General features: G+C 40.4%; 1 protein-coding gene across 3 annotated transcripts in view; it reads left to right on the top strand.

Annotated features, from left to right (window-relative positions):
• RAB31 (RAB31, member RAS oncogene family) overlaps positions 1 to 12,842 on the top strand; it is a 58,868-nt gene extending 46,026 nt beyond the window's left edge. For all 3 annotated transcript variants that reach the window (XM_085220771.1, XM_085220769.1, XM_085220770.1), the window contains exon 7: positions 9,043 to 12,842. In XM_085220771.1, the coding sequence (XP_085076897.1) occupies positions 9,043 to 9,140 (98 nt within the window). In that variant the 3' untranslated portion in view covers positions 9,141 to 12,842. The remainder of the gene's footprint in view (positions 1 to 9,042) is intronic.
• Positions 12,843 to 14,013: the final 1,171 nt, after the last annotated feature.

The following is a 14,013-nucleotide window of genomic DNA, read 5'->3' as shown; positions in this document are numbered from 1 at the left end:
TATCATGGTGCTCCAAACTGAATGTGTTACTTAACAGGCATTACACCATCTAGAAGGAGCTAACTGCTTGACATGATCTATTGACTGTTGCTGGTATGGCTCAGGATGCTATTGGCCATTTTTGCTGCTAGGGTGCAGTGCTGGATTGTGTTCAGCATACTGCCTGACTTCAGGTCGTTTTTGGAAGAACATTACCCTGGGCAGCCAGTCCTGTCTTGCTGCCAGGGGCTCTTCCTCCCCATTTGCAGGACTTGGCATTTGTCATTTCTGGATCACGTAAGATTCCTGTTAGCCCACTCCTCCCTCCAGCCTAACACCCCCTGATCAGCAGCCCTGCCCTTAAGTGTATGGACTGCACTTCTGAGCTTGGTATCATTTGCAGTCTTGAAGTGCATGCATATTTTTTTCTCCTTCAGACTGCTGGTAAAATGTTATACTAGATATCTGAATTACTCCACTTGGAACTGGCTTACAGGTAGACAGATACTGTTAAACAGCAACCTTCAAGTCTGATGACTTTTCATGCAGGTAGTCTGCTTGTCTGGGCTGTAACATCCCAACCTGGCTGTATTAGCATGCTGTAGGACAAAATGTCCGAAGTCCTACTGAAGTCAAGATAGATGGCATCTAATGCTCCCCTCAGTTGTAATCAATTTGCATTATCTACTGTGTTTTGTCAGAGACACACCCTGCTCAAGTATAGCTTTGCTTATGTGGGTTGTATTTGAAACAGTTAATGGGAACTGATATTCCTAGAGTACACGACCTTTGTCTTACCTCCTTCTAAAAAATATGAATGTGTAACATGGCTGTCTGGAGGAAGCAGTTCTTTCTTGAGATAGTCTACTTGATTGCCTGTGTCTGATGGTTGTGAATGTTCTAGCAGAGTAACTCATCCTTGCCACATAATTAGCTAATTAGTTTCTGTCTTTGATAGGCAGCGCTGCATCTGCCAGTGTGTGCTGCCCCGAATAATGGATATATTAGATGAGGAAAATCAGCTAAATTGAATTTAGTATGAACTAGATAAGCAGGCAAGTGCATTTAATACCACAGGCAATTATTTCTATATATAGAAATATTAGGTCTGGATGTACTCATGACCTTATTGAGTGCTCAAAGGAGAGAAAAGAAAGATTTAGTAGTATCTGTTTACAGAAATACAGTGAAAACCACGTGAGAAGTACTTAACTAGTAAGTGAGTGACTTACTATAATAAAGACTGGGAAAAGGGCATGGATAACTTTCTAATCTGTGAGCAGGCTGCAACTTCCAAAAAAATCTCACTTTGGCCCAAAAATTGCACATCAGAATTTCTGTTTCCTGTGTATAAAGTCTCCTAGTGGCCACATCTCCAACCCTGCTGACAGTCTTATTCACGTAGTGTCATATAGGTTGTACTTTGGTTCTGTTTTCACATTACCTGGGAACATGTGCCTTTCTCATTATCTTTCTGCAGAAGGTCGGGGTGCAGCTCCCCAGCCTCTTGGCAAAGAGGCAGCAGTACTCACAGTGGCTTTTGTAGGTAGACTCTCTTTATGTATTGCCTGTTTTGCAGCCTAGATTTAAGAGGTGATTCCATTGTGTGTGGAGAGCTCCTCCATTTAAAAAAATCTTGAAATAGTTGCAAAGAACAGACTACAGTTTGATGTTTTATCTAAAAAGTTACCTCCTGCTTGCTTCTGCTTTTATTTTCCAGGGATTTGGAGGGTTGGACTCGGTCTTTAGAGATCCCTTCCAACCCCTACAATTCTGTGATTCCGTGATATTCTAATCATTTCTCCTTCCTGGAGTGACAACTGTCTCTTTTCTAGAGAAAATACTGTGAATGGGGCAAAATAGTATAACGGGTAAAAATTACATAATAGAATCATTAAGGTTGGAAAACAATGAACTGCATAACAGAGTGCAGCTTCAGGCTGTGTGTTGTACCTCTGATTTCCAATGGCAAGCCAGGTGACTTAACCTGACTCACATTTAGCAGCACCTGGCTGAAGGCTTGCTAGTGGTTGTAAAATGTCACATGGCTGCTTATTTCTCTGTAAACAAGAAAAGAATGTCAGTACTACAGCTGTATGTATATTTCCTGCTTGGACTGAATTTTTTCAAATATCTTTTTGAAAGGTTTTGACATTAAAAAAGCTTGAGATATAGTGGATTTTTTTTTCTATGCGTTCCCGTAGTTCTGGTTTTGTTACCTTTTTTTTTTTTTTTTTTTTTTAATAGATAAGTGTCTATGCAAGCAAATAGTAGGTTTTTTTGTTCCCAGCCTTAGGAGAATTGTAGCCCCAGCAGCTTCTGGGAGCTTGTCACTGGCACAGACTCCAGCAGCAGCAAAATGGCCAGGAATGCATTTAAAAATATTGGTAAAGTTGTGAATGTGCACTGAGTTATGCTAGGTCTGTGTTATCCCTTCTGTTTATGGAGTTTTAATACTCTGACCGTTGATTTTGCCTGTGAAGGCAGCATATGCATCTGGTTTTAAATGACTAAACAAGCTTCCCCAGGTGTACTGTAATTTAGTAGCAATCACGCCCTGGTAATTCTCAGACACCCACTCATTTAACAAATAAAATAAGCCTCAGTTACATTATTCAAGCCTTGTACACACCCAGATGTTTCTCTTTGGTGTGTGCATATTGCTTGTTATCTGAGCATGGAGCTGCCCCAGATAGGAAGCAGAAGGTTGCACAAAGCCAACCTCTGTATGTGGCAGAGGTGAGGCCGTGCCTCCTGGGTTAACAACCCTCTGCCTCCACAGGTCCAAAGGTAAGCAGGTACAGGGCAATAGGCTGCTGGAGAATGCCTACCAAATAAAATATGTAATAAACATGAGCTTAGACAGCAAATAAATGCTGAGTGCACGTTGTTTCTTGAAGTCTGACAAATGCTGAGGGCTGCTGCCCTACCAGAGGGAGGTTGAAACATTTCTGCATTTTCTGTGAAGTGCAAGAAAGGTTTTGAGGAATGATAATCAGGGTCACTCTGCAGAGAGCTTGTGAAGAGCTGTTACAGCATTTGGCCTTACTGATGCTACTGCCAAGAGAATGAGGCCGGCTCATGTTTAACAGTCTGTATAAAAGAGCTCTTCCTAAACTAGGCTCGCTAATTAGAGCGGGGAGTTTCTGTCTCCAGATACAAGCTTTCATGTGGTAAATGCTCAGTTACAAACACATTAAGCTATTGATTTTCTGATGCCTTGCCAGCAGCAGGTATACTGAATATTTGATGTAACTCAAATATTCATTTCTTAGAAGTACTGGGAGATCGAAACCAAAACAAAAAATTTCCAGGATTTACAGTTTATCCAGTTATCTATTCAACATACTGCAGAGAAGTGTGTGAAATGTCTGTCTGTGGGACAGTGTGGATTCCCACCAGCAGACACTCGATGTTGCCCTGAATTCAAATGGCTTCACCATGGGTGGAATTGCAGGTGACAATTTCAGGGCTTCGTGTGGCTTTCGTCCTGTTGTCTGCTGATCTGCAGAGATCTGTGAGCTACTTTAGGGAGGTCTGTAACAGCATCTTAAGCAGATCAAGTACACTTAAACTACAAGGCAATTCATGTACACTTACACTACACAACTTCAGGCATGTGATTTGCTATGAGCCCAACCTCATAACTGAATTTTTTTTTTTTTTAAGTGTGTGGGAGGATGTTAGTGTTTTGAATAAGATGGAAAAGCATTGCCCTAACTTACCTACATTTGACATTGTAGTCTTTACACTTTATGCTTGCTGTTTTCAAGGATCATTTCTCATCTTGCTTTCCAATTTTTAATTAGTGAAGCAAAATTTTCTCACCTTTGGACTACTCTAAATCTGTGAGGTCATGGTTTTCCTCCAACAATAGGAGAGCTCTTCTACCTGAACCAGACAGTGAACCAGAACAACTCAGTGTTAATTACCTCATATCAAGATTGGAGCTCTGAGTAATCAAAGCCATTAGGCATTCTGTTATTTACTTGGATGCATTTAAGATTTGTCGTTTTTCTGTGTTATTTTGATTACGTGAGCAAAGTGATTGTATTGCTGTTTCACCTGGCAAAAACTTCGATGTTGCAATTCTGTGCTTTTTTGTTGCTGGAGATGCTAGAAGTACTAAAATAATTGCAATGCAACTGTTTAATTATGCAATATCCTTTTATCGTAAATGTGTTACCTTGCGTGAAAACTTAATGCATGAAGTAAACAGCAGTCAGCTTCAACTGGGGGAATTCTGCTTCACTGCAGGTATGGAGAGGAAAAGGAAAAGAGTCTGACTGCTGGGCCAAACTTTATAACCCCCTTTGGAGATAGAAGGAAATTCTGAAGTACCAGTGAAACTGGTTTCAGAGGATGAAAGGATTTGGGGAGATAAGGAGTGTGACTGTCCTAAATCCTATAAGTGTACAAAAGGTCATACATGCAAATGCCCAACATGTTGGGTAAGATGTGCCTGCTTCATCCTGTTATGCCTTCTCCGATGGCTGTGCTTCGTAATGTGGGTTACAGAAAGCAACACTTTGCAGGTTCACCTTGGTGTGATACAGCTAGCATTTTTAGGAAGGGATTCTGGCCATTGCCTAACCGCTGTGCTGCTGCTTGATGCAGTCCAGCTCTTCTAAGAACATGTTGTCAGAAAGCTGTGGCTGTTGCTTTGTAGCCAAGCAAGATGGATTTCACATCCCAGTGAAAATTTCCCCTTCCTCTGTAAGCTGTAACCAATTTCCAGAAAGAGAATAGATGGGAGAAATGCACAGGAAGCCCTGGTGGGGCAAGATGATGTTTTGCCCCTTATCGTTAGCAGAATAGTAGTTTTGCCAGGTAATAATACTGCATTGCTTTTGGACTTGAAATTCATCACCTGCCTGTGCTAGCTAAGGCTGATGGCATCCACTTCCCTTTCTGCTGCACACACTAAATGACAGTCTGTTCAACACTTACAACTGGAGCATTGCGTTCAAAAAGGAACAAAGGGAGCAGATTTTGTTACTGTGATGATGTATCAGGCTTCCAGCTGCAACAGAGCAATCCCCATCTGCCTCTCGTCAGTTCTGTTTGCAGAACTGTCACCCAGTCCCTCTTGTCTCTCTTGCTTCCTGCTCCAGTTTTCTTTTCCTCCCTTCCTATTTTGTTTACCTCTTGTCCCTCCCTCCCTCTCATTTCTCAATCCCTTTGCCTCTGGCTCTCTCCAAACCACAATTCCCAGAGTGCCAATTAAGCTCTTAGCATTACAAATCTCAGATTTAATAGCAGGAGCTGGAACTCAGCCAGGCATCAAGAAGACCCTGACCTTCATTCTGGGCTGCCTCAACTGTGTTAGAAAGTGGGAGATGTGATCGGTTTAATGCTTCCCACCTGTTAACCTGCAAGGTTCACGTTAGAATGTTGATGTTTCTGTAATCCTACCTTTGAGCAGTCTCTTGTGATGTTTGTTTTACACACCATTATGTGCTTACTGGAATGAGCTCACGGAGGAGCCCAGCACCACTGCACAGATGCATAGAGGTGAACGTTTACAGTTTTGTTGCATAAAATAATTTATGAAACATGCTCTAAACATTAGTGAAATCAATTCAGAATTTATAATTAGATGATTAATGCAGGTGCAAAGATCTAACTTGAAATCAGCATCCATAGACTTTGCTCCATGGAAATGTCAGCGATGGGAACCATGTGGAGTTTTATACCTTCTCTAACAGGATAATTTAATAATATAACCTTAAAGTTTGCGTTTCACCAGTTCAGCTCTGGAGTTCTTAGATTAGTGTATGCACATCTATTTTTCTCCATGTGATGAACCATTTTGTCTGGAATCGTAAAGCACATTCTCAGTATTCTTTTGTCAGATGGCAAGGTGGCTGTCTCTATCCTGCTCTGTAAAAATGTGGAAAATGTATTCTATTTGTAGTCTTGTTTAAGTTAAGCAACAGAACTCTTCTGTCTCCTGTGGAATTTTTGAGCCAACTCCATATTAACAGAGCAGTCTCTGATCAGAAAAGGAATTGTCTTAATCTACTTATTTTTTAAGCAGGAGAATTGTTGGGCTGTGTGTTGGGGGCCTGCTGCTCCTACCTGATGTCAACTGCCTGAAAAAAATAACTATAGGTTATCTCACATGTGAGTACCTGTTATTCTTCTGGAACGGAGGGCACATATGACGGTGAAAAATACTTCTCAAATGAGTATACACTTTCTCAAATTAATTCATTTTATGACCGCTTTTGGTTCTGACTCAGTGCCAGCTGGATTGCATTGATGTCAGCAATATAGACGCTATATTTGTCAATAGCTGAATTCCAAGTTAAGATGATCACAGTCCTTTTAGCAACAGTGATTGAGCTGTTTCACAAGCACAAGACACAGGTGAAGGCTTAGCATTTCTCTGCTAATCCTTGGTGTGCTGTTGGTGCTCGAACCTTTCCCTGTTGCAGTGTGGTTGTGAGACAGCTGTTATTATCTAGATCCATTGCTCTGTAGTGAGAGTTATGTGAGTTTTGTGTTCCAGTAGAGTTACCCATTGGCTGCACATCAGATGGTACAAGTTCCCTCAGCAGGGATAAATCCTGTTACTAGGATTAAAATGGTTTCACTCAATGACTTAAATCTGATGACAGGAGAAAGTGTGAGGGAAAAAAACCTCACCTATTAAAGAAAAAATCTCAAGCTTTTGTAAACTTTTAAGCTGTTTAAAACTGTATTTTCTTGTGTTGAATTCATAGGGGATTAACTGAACAGCAGAAAACATGACTGGTTAATGACAAACAGTACTAAAGATCAAAGGTGGAATAATGAATCAGCAAATACTGTGTCTACAGATTTTTCTCTTTGTAGTTGTCCTTGCTTTGGTTTTTCTTTATCATTTTGAGAAATGAATTGAACCAACTTGATTCTTAACTACCTGTATGGTGTCCTGTTCTGAACTGGACAAACTGCTCTCTGACTTTGAAACCTGCAGTGTTTTCGCTACAAAGATAAGCTTACCTCATCCTTTGCATACACATCAGAGTGTTATTGGAGACGCTCAGAACTCATAAGAACTGTGAAACGTTGAATGAGAAACAAATAGAGGTCCAATGTGAGCTTTTAAAATAAAAGTTAAGCTAGTTTGCCTGTGCAAACTTTCCTCTTCTAAACTTGGCATTAGAAGAACACATTTAGGCACTATTTGCATAATGGTTTCATATGGAAATCATGTTCATAGATCTTAACTATTTTTAGCTACATTGTGCTCAGAGACGAATGGCCAAAGTTTTATTTTTGCTGATACTGAGGTCAAACTGCTTTAAAAATGGTAAGTGCATTTCTAAAATGATAGCATTACCTCTGTGGAAAACATCTTACAGATGACACATTCCCCATATTTTAGAGTTTTTTAAGAACTAGTAGATTCTGTCTCAAACAGAACTGATAGAATTGATGCATGTAATGTCTCTGACCACCTATTCTGCTTTTTATTTTACTTTAGAAGGGCACTTGTATTCTGATGAGACTTTATATTTGTAAGCAGGGTGTAAAGCTGCTATATTAGTGACCTAAAATAGAGTGCAAGTGCAGCACTGTAGTGTCAGTGCTTAGACATGCCTAAGCCCTCAAGATGCCTGTTTCTCTCTGTTTGGGACCAAATGCAGTACTTCTGCTTATTAGTATGGCAAATGTTTGCCCTATCATTCAGTTGTATGGAAAACCAAGGTTATCTGCTTCAAGAGTCACACTTCTGAGGTATGATATGCCTGTTCAGAAATGATAGAATAAGATAAGTGAAAATTTGGTGGATTTGACCAAAGGTTATTTATGGACAAGTTTTCCAAATGAAATTTTGCTGTTTGATTTTGTTGGAGTTGGGTTCTACGTGAATACTTTTAATTCATTGCCTTCGCCCTTGGGTTTTTTGCAGGACCCAAATTTCAACATAAAAAAGTAACTCATAGAGCAATTGGAAGGAGACAACTGTCTCCTTAATTTCTCCGTAAATATGGGAGAGGATGGGGAAATCTGAGCTCTTGAGACTGACCTGAATTATGATCATCGTCACTGAAAGTGGCATGTGGCAAGTGTTAAACAATTTGACTCGTTAATATAGGTAATAGTAAAAACAGGAGTTATTCATAGAAAGTAGATTCAGTTTCAGGGAAAAAGAAATCCAGCAGACCCACAACGCAGTGAGGAAATTACTGCAAGCTCTCTAAGATACTGAAAAAAATAGATCACTCAGTGAGAGGAATTGAAAAGCCAGGCCTGACGAGAGACTAAGCATAGACTGGACCTGGGAGGATCTTGTTTTCCCTCATGTAAGTCTGATTATTGAGCACATGTTATGTTGTCCATCAGTAGTTAAGCCAGTAAGATCAAGGATGGAGCAGTACTGAAGGGGCACACAAGGGAGAGGTGAGAAGCAGTGCTTTCTTCCCTAGGGAGAGAGCTCTGGCTGAGAGTCTTTCAAATGCTTAAAATAATCATCACATAAAATGAAGAAGTCAGGAGAGCTGGGGAGCGATGCTGTTAATTAACGAGTGCTGTCAACTGTGGAGACGTAGGTAGCCCTCAAAGGATGGAAAAATGCAGTGGAAAGAACAGATTTGTTTTTCTTTTCCAAGTGCAGGCAGCATGTGTGTAATTACAGTGCTTTGTGAAATTCTGGCGTACAACGACTGAATGCCATGCAAATTTAGGAATGTCAGGATCTCATTAAACTGGCACTATTTGCATTTAAGGGCAACTAGAAGAAAGCTGAGAATTTTCCATATCTTAGTGTTTCAGCTCTCAGTAAGATATCTGCTTTTGAAATACATGTATAACAATTTCAATGTCCTTAATACTTGCTTGATAGACATATCTTATAATATGTATATATATATATATGTGTGTGTGTGAAAATACTGTTCTTTAATAAGCAGGATGCAAGGGAGAAAGATTTAAGGTACAGAGAAGATGCTTCTTTTCTGGTTAAATTTTACAGATGTAATTGTTACACAAGCTAAATCACCATAACTGTTTTCTGCCTTTGTTGTTACTGCATCAGGAAAATTGAATTAACTGTCTCCTCATGTATTTCAGGTCAGCAAATTCCATCCTTAGATCCTCATGAAAACGGTAACAATGGAGCAATCAAACTTGGAAGGCAGACTTCACAGACGGGTAGGCGGTGCTGCTGACCCAACTTGATCTTTTGAGATTTACTTGAAAAACAGCGCCATTTACTCTTTCATGGAAAAAGGACTTCATGATCTCAGTGACGTGGCTCCTTATCTTGAAAGCAGTAATTTCAATACTTCCCGTGAGTAGTAACACAAGGACCAGAAAGCTTTACTTCAAATGGATTTTGTAAAACCTACTTGGAAAATCCTTTCTAATATCTTGTCAAAATTACAATGTCCAAGTATTCTGATCCTGTTTCAGCTGATGACTGTCCTTTTTAAATAAAAAGAACCTTTTATATAAATTCTAGATTTGCTACCGAAAAAATCTCTTTTTACATTACAAAGTGGACTTGGCATGTTTTTAGAGTTTTCTGTTTTATAATACGGTGCGAAAACCCATAAAACCTGAGTTTTGGCCCAGTTTCTCCACTGTTATTAGCTGGACTCTGCTTCTGTATTTTTCTAGATCTGTAGTTTTGTCTTATGCTTTCAGTAAATACCAGCAAGAATTGAATTGAATTTGCTGACTAGAAAAATGAAGCTGAAGGATGAGCAAGTGCAGTTTGTTCAGGCTGCAAGTCAACATCTGTGTCAAGAGGAGCTGTGCATGTGAAAGAAGGAATTGTCACAAAGGAGGCTGTTGGACCCCACTGCTCTGGAAAGAACTGAAGTAGCAGCAGCTGCACTTTGCTTGAAATGATTTCCAAGGCATACGCTTCATTAATTGCTGAAATTGTTAAAAATACAAATACCAGCTTAATCTCTATTGCTTACTAAGTTTCCTCCCTATCTTGTGTCCCAGGCTAAAGATTTCTCAGCTTAACAGTCCCACTTCTGTTTCTAAAAGAATGCCACGCTGCCCCTGGAGGTCAGGAGGACTCCTTCCCTGGCTCGCTCCAACACATCCCTGCAAGGCTGTTAGAGAGCAACAGTTCTGTGCAAAAATGGTTTGGGCTTAAAGGCTGGAACCTGATAAAGCACGTAGAGTGTTTCCTTACAAGTGCAATTCTCTTCCTCTGTGGAATAGTCTCTTCAGCAACATGGGGATGCAATATGAAGGAACTACTGCATGATGCCTTTGAAGCTTATTTGCAGCACGTGGTAGAAAAATAAATCCCCTAGATGGCTATGATCTAGAAATAATGTAAAACTGTGTTCTTCACCTCCATCTCTTATGAATACATGTGACTGATTTTGCTTTTTCATCAGTTCAATTGGAAATCTAAACTAGGGTGTTCTATTGATAATCCATCATTGTTCACATGAGAATTCAGCAGTCATCACAGTTGATGGTCGGTAAGGCTCCTTTAGGGACCATCCAAGACATCTCCGCAAGGCTGTTGAAAGAACCACAGTTCCATTCGAAAATGATTTGGGCTTAAAGGCTGGGATTTAATAAAGTAAAATAGAGCATTTCCTTATATCCCGTCCCAATGCAAGTCCACTTGGGGAGCCCAGACAACTACAGTAGGGCAGGGGAGTTCACTGTGGCCTAAACTAATAGGAACTGATCACTAACACAGATTAATGCTATTGATGGGATCTGTGGCCCATCTGTGAAAGGCTAGACCTGGTAGCAAGAAAACAAGGTGAGGTGGAACCCACATGTTTTAACACAAAATTTAGCTCAATGTATAATAGTTACGCATAACTGATTTTTAACTTTTCATAGATCTGTATGGTATCTGTCTTCATAATGTGATGTTTAAAATCTCATTAAGCCTTACTTGAGATGGCTGAAGTCTTTGGAAGATAGTTCTGCAAGTACTTTGTATGCTCTTAATTTTGGCTACAACTGGCCTTTTGTGTGGAGCTGAATGGGACAGATATTGTCTTGACCAACCAGTTCTCACAGCTGCCAGTAAGCTACTTGTGATTCAGAACAGGTTTTTGAGTTACGCCTTTAAATAGTGTAAAATTGGAAATCATTATAGTGGATTTCTGGCAGATTTTAGAATTCAAATGCTAGCAAAGTTGGCTCAAAGCTGTTTTTGCATTAGGTGGGCCAAATTTCAATCACCTTATTCTTCTTTTACTCACTCGAATAAGTTTGTAGAATCTTGGAGTCACAGAATGGTTTGGGTTGGAAGGGACCTCAAAGCCCACCTCCTGCCATGAGGAGGGCTGCCACCCACCAGCTCAGCTGCCCAGGACCCATCCAACCTGGCCTTGAGTGCCTCTTGGGTTATGGTGAGCTTCAGCAGAGTACTCTGGAGTCTCATGTGTAAAAACAGCAAGGCACGGTGCTATGTAGTAGATTCTGTTTACTTTTAAGATAGGGCCAGCCTTCAGTGATGATGTCGGTTATCTGCTGTTTGTCAAAGCTGAAGTGCAGCTTTAGCCTGCCTCTTCCACTCTTGTGCATGAATGGTTGGCTTAAGAAATAGTGATCTTCGCATGTAAAATCTTTGCTTTCTTTTGTTGCCTTTGTTGTTTGGAAAGTAAGTACCACCACCTTCATAAACAGCCAGAGAAACGACAGAGAAGCAAACAATCTCTGAGTCAAAACTTTCAGCATCGATCGTAACTACCTACTGGTTAATGGCCGGTTGAAAGCTATATGACTGTACAGGAGCATTTAACTCTGTCGCTGCTCTGCTCTCCTGACAGCGATAAGAACAGTGTGCGGTTCCTCATCGGCCAGCTGGTGCTGGCTCTGTCGGAGACTGCTTGTCTCATGCGAGCTGGCAGCAGGACTGGGGTGCACTGTGTTGCCAGGTGTGTTTGATGGAGTCTGTTTGCACCGTGACTCACAGCTGTGACCCTTCAGCTGCATGCGACTCGCTTTTCCGGCTTGTCGTGAGCTTGTTTGAAAAAAGTAATAAAAAAAGGATGATGAAGGAACTCGTTTTCATGTATGCTCTGCATATGAGTGTGTATGTAAGTACAGTTTTTTATTGTTACGCTGACAAGTAGTGTATTTTTTCACTATGGCTGAGTCTCATATACTGAACATTGTATTCTGTAAGTACATTTTTTGTTTATGGTCATTTTGCCTTTATGAAGTTAAAGCTGCAGGCTGAGGGTAGCAAGAAGGTGGAGATACACGTAGGTACAATCGTTGACGTGCCATTCTTATGCATGAAAATGGCATATTGTGGAAAAGTTGGTCTTGCAGCTGAGAAATATAGAAAAGGTCATTATTATTCAAGATTTGGCACTTGGAAATGTTAAAGTTACACTAAAAAAAAAAACCTGATTATTTTTATTCATAGTACTGCGGGTCTATCTGAAGTGCTAAAACATACCATGGGTATATGTTAATTACTAGGAAGGTTACCTATTGTCCCTTGTCTCCTCAGTAATTTTTCATGGCACATGATGGTGTGCATTATTAGATCGTAACGAGAGCATTCTCTCTACAGTCAGACTTTTTCAGTGCAGTGATGATGTAGTTTACTATTCTACCCTTAACTATTTAAGCCAGAGTCAGTGGTAAATTGTCAGTTTAAAATCACTTTCCAAGTACTCTTCCTCTGTTTTGTTTATGTAAGGGCTTTGATTGGGCTGGACCCACTTGCTTCATGTATGGGATGCTGCAATCTGTTAATACTTTACCTCTGTTTTACATATTAATTGTATCATACCTAATAATATTTTTGCCCTAAGATGTACCTTCCGTGTTTTATTTAACCTACAATGATTAACGCTAATAAATGTTTTAAATGCCTCTGATTTGAGGATGCCTGGTTTCAATAAAGCAGAACAAAAGAGGTCCCATTTTTCTCATTATTTGCTCTCCAAAAATGGCTGTTTCCAGTCTGTGTGTTGCCTAACCGGGATTTAAAAGAATGCTGCTTGAAACATGCACAGCTGGTCTCTCAGCAGAGCTGAATGCATTCCGAGAGGATCCCAAAGTGCAGGTGGACTTTGAAAAAAAACAGAAAGTGTGAGAATCCCTTTGCTAGAAGTTGTTTGACTTAACCCACTGGAAGAGTGGTTCATCCCAGCGGGGAAATTTGGAACAGTGGTTGTTGGGAAAAAGTGACTTTGGAGGTACCACGCACTTTAATAGTAAACATAACGCGTGGGGCTCGTGGCATTTTCTATTTTGTACCTTTTTATTTATGATAGTACATTTCATGTCTTATTTATGACTCTTGAGATTGTCCTTAAGAGTTAAGATTTAACACTCCCTTCAAAAGTATGCAGTGCGTAATGCTTCCCAGTGCTGTTGTTTCAAGGGGTCTGTACATTCACTGTGATTTTGTTGTGTGACTCAATTCATAGCTTCAAAGTTATTAATGAGGACTATGAATATAAATACATCTTTTACATTGTTATCTATAAGGAAAAATGGGATTTTGGAGTAGAGCTTTTCCAATGACCATGATAGATTCACACCAACACACAAGAAGTGCAGTTAGAAACCCTATGAATGACACATCTGGGGGGAACATGGTGACCAAATACTACCGGGTGACCAAACCCACCATTTATCTATGTAAGGAGAAATCAGCATTTCAGAGGAGTCTCTGTGAGTTGACTTCCTACTTGTAGATACCCAGCAAGATCTATTTCCCACTTTTAAGGTATTCACAATCACGTTGAAGAATTATGTATTTATTTCCAGCTATTCAAAAATAAAAATTTAAGTCAGATCCATAAACATAAAGTGGAAAAGGTCGCACAGATGCCAAGTTGAACAGGAGCCGGCAGCATGCCCTTGCTGCTAAGAAGGATGGCAGTATTCTTGGCTGCATTGGAGCATTGCCAGCAGCTCAGAAGTGATCTTTCTCTACATAGCACTGGTGGGGCTGTGCCTGAAGTACTGGTTCCAGTTTTGGGTCACCCAGTACAAGAGAGCTGTGGGCTTACTAGAAAAAGTCCAGTGTGGGGCAATGAAGATGAAGGAGCGCCTCTGCTGTGAGGAAAGGCTGAGGGAGCT

The sequence above is a fragment of the Meleagris gallopavo genome, chromosome 3, assembly GCF_905368555.1.
Source record: "Meleagris gallopavo chromosome 3, MGAL_WU_HG_1.1, whole genome shotgun sequence".
In the NCBI taxonomy this organism is placed as follows: Eukaryota; Metazoa; Chordata; class Aves; order Galliformes; family Phasianidae; genus Meleagris; species Meleagris gallopavo.
Note: the sequence above shows the minus strand (reverse complement) of the source record. Positions and strands in the feature narration are given on the sequence as shown.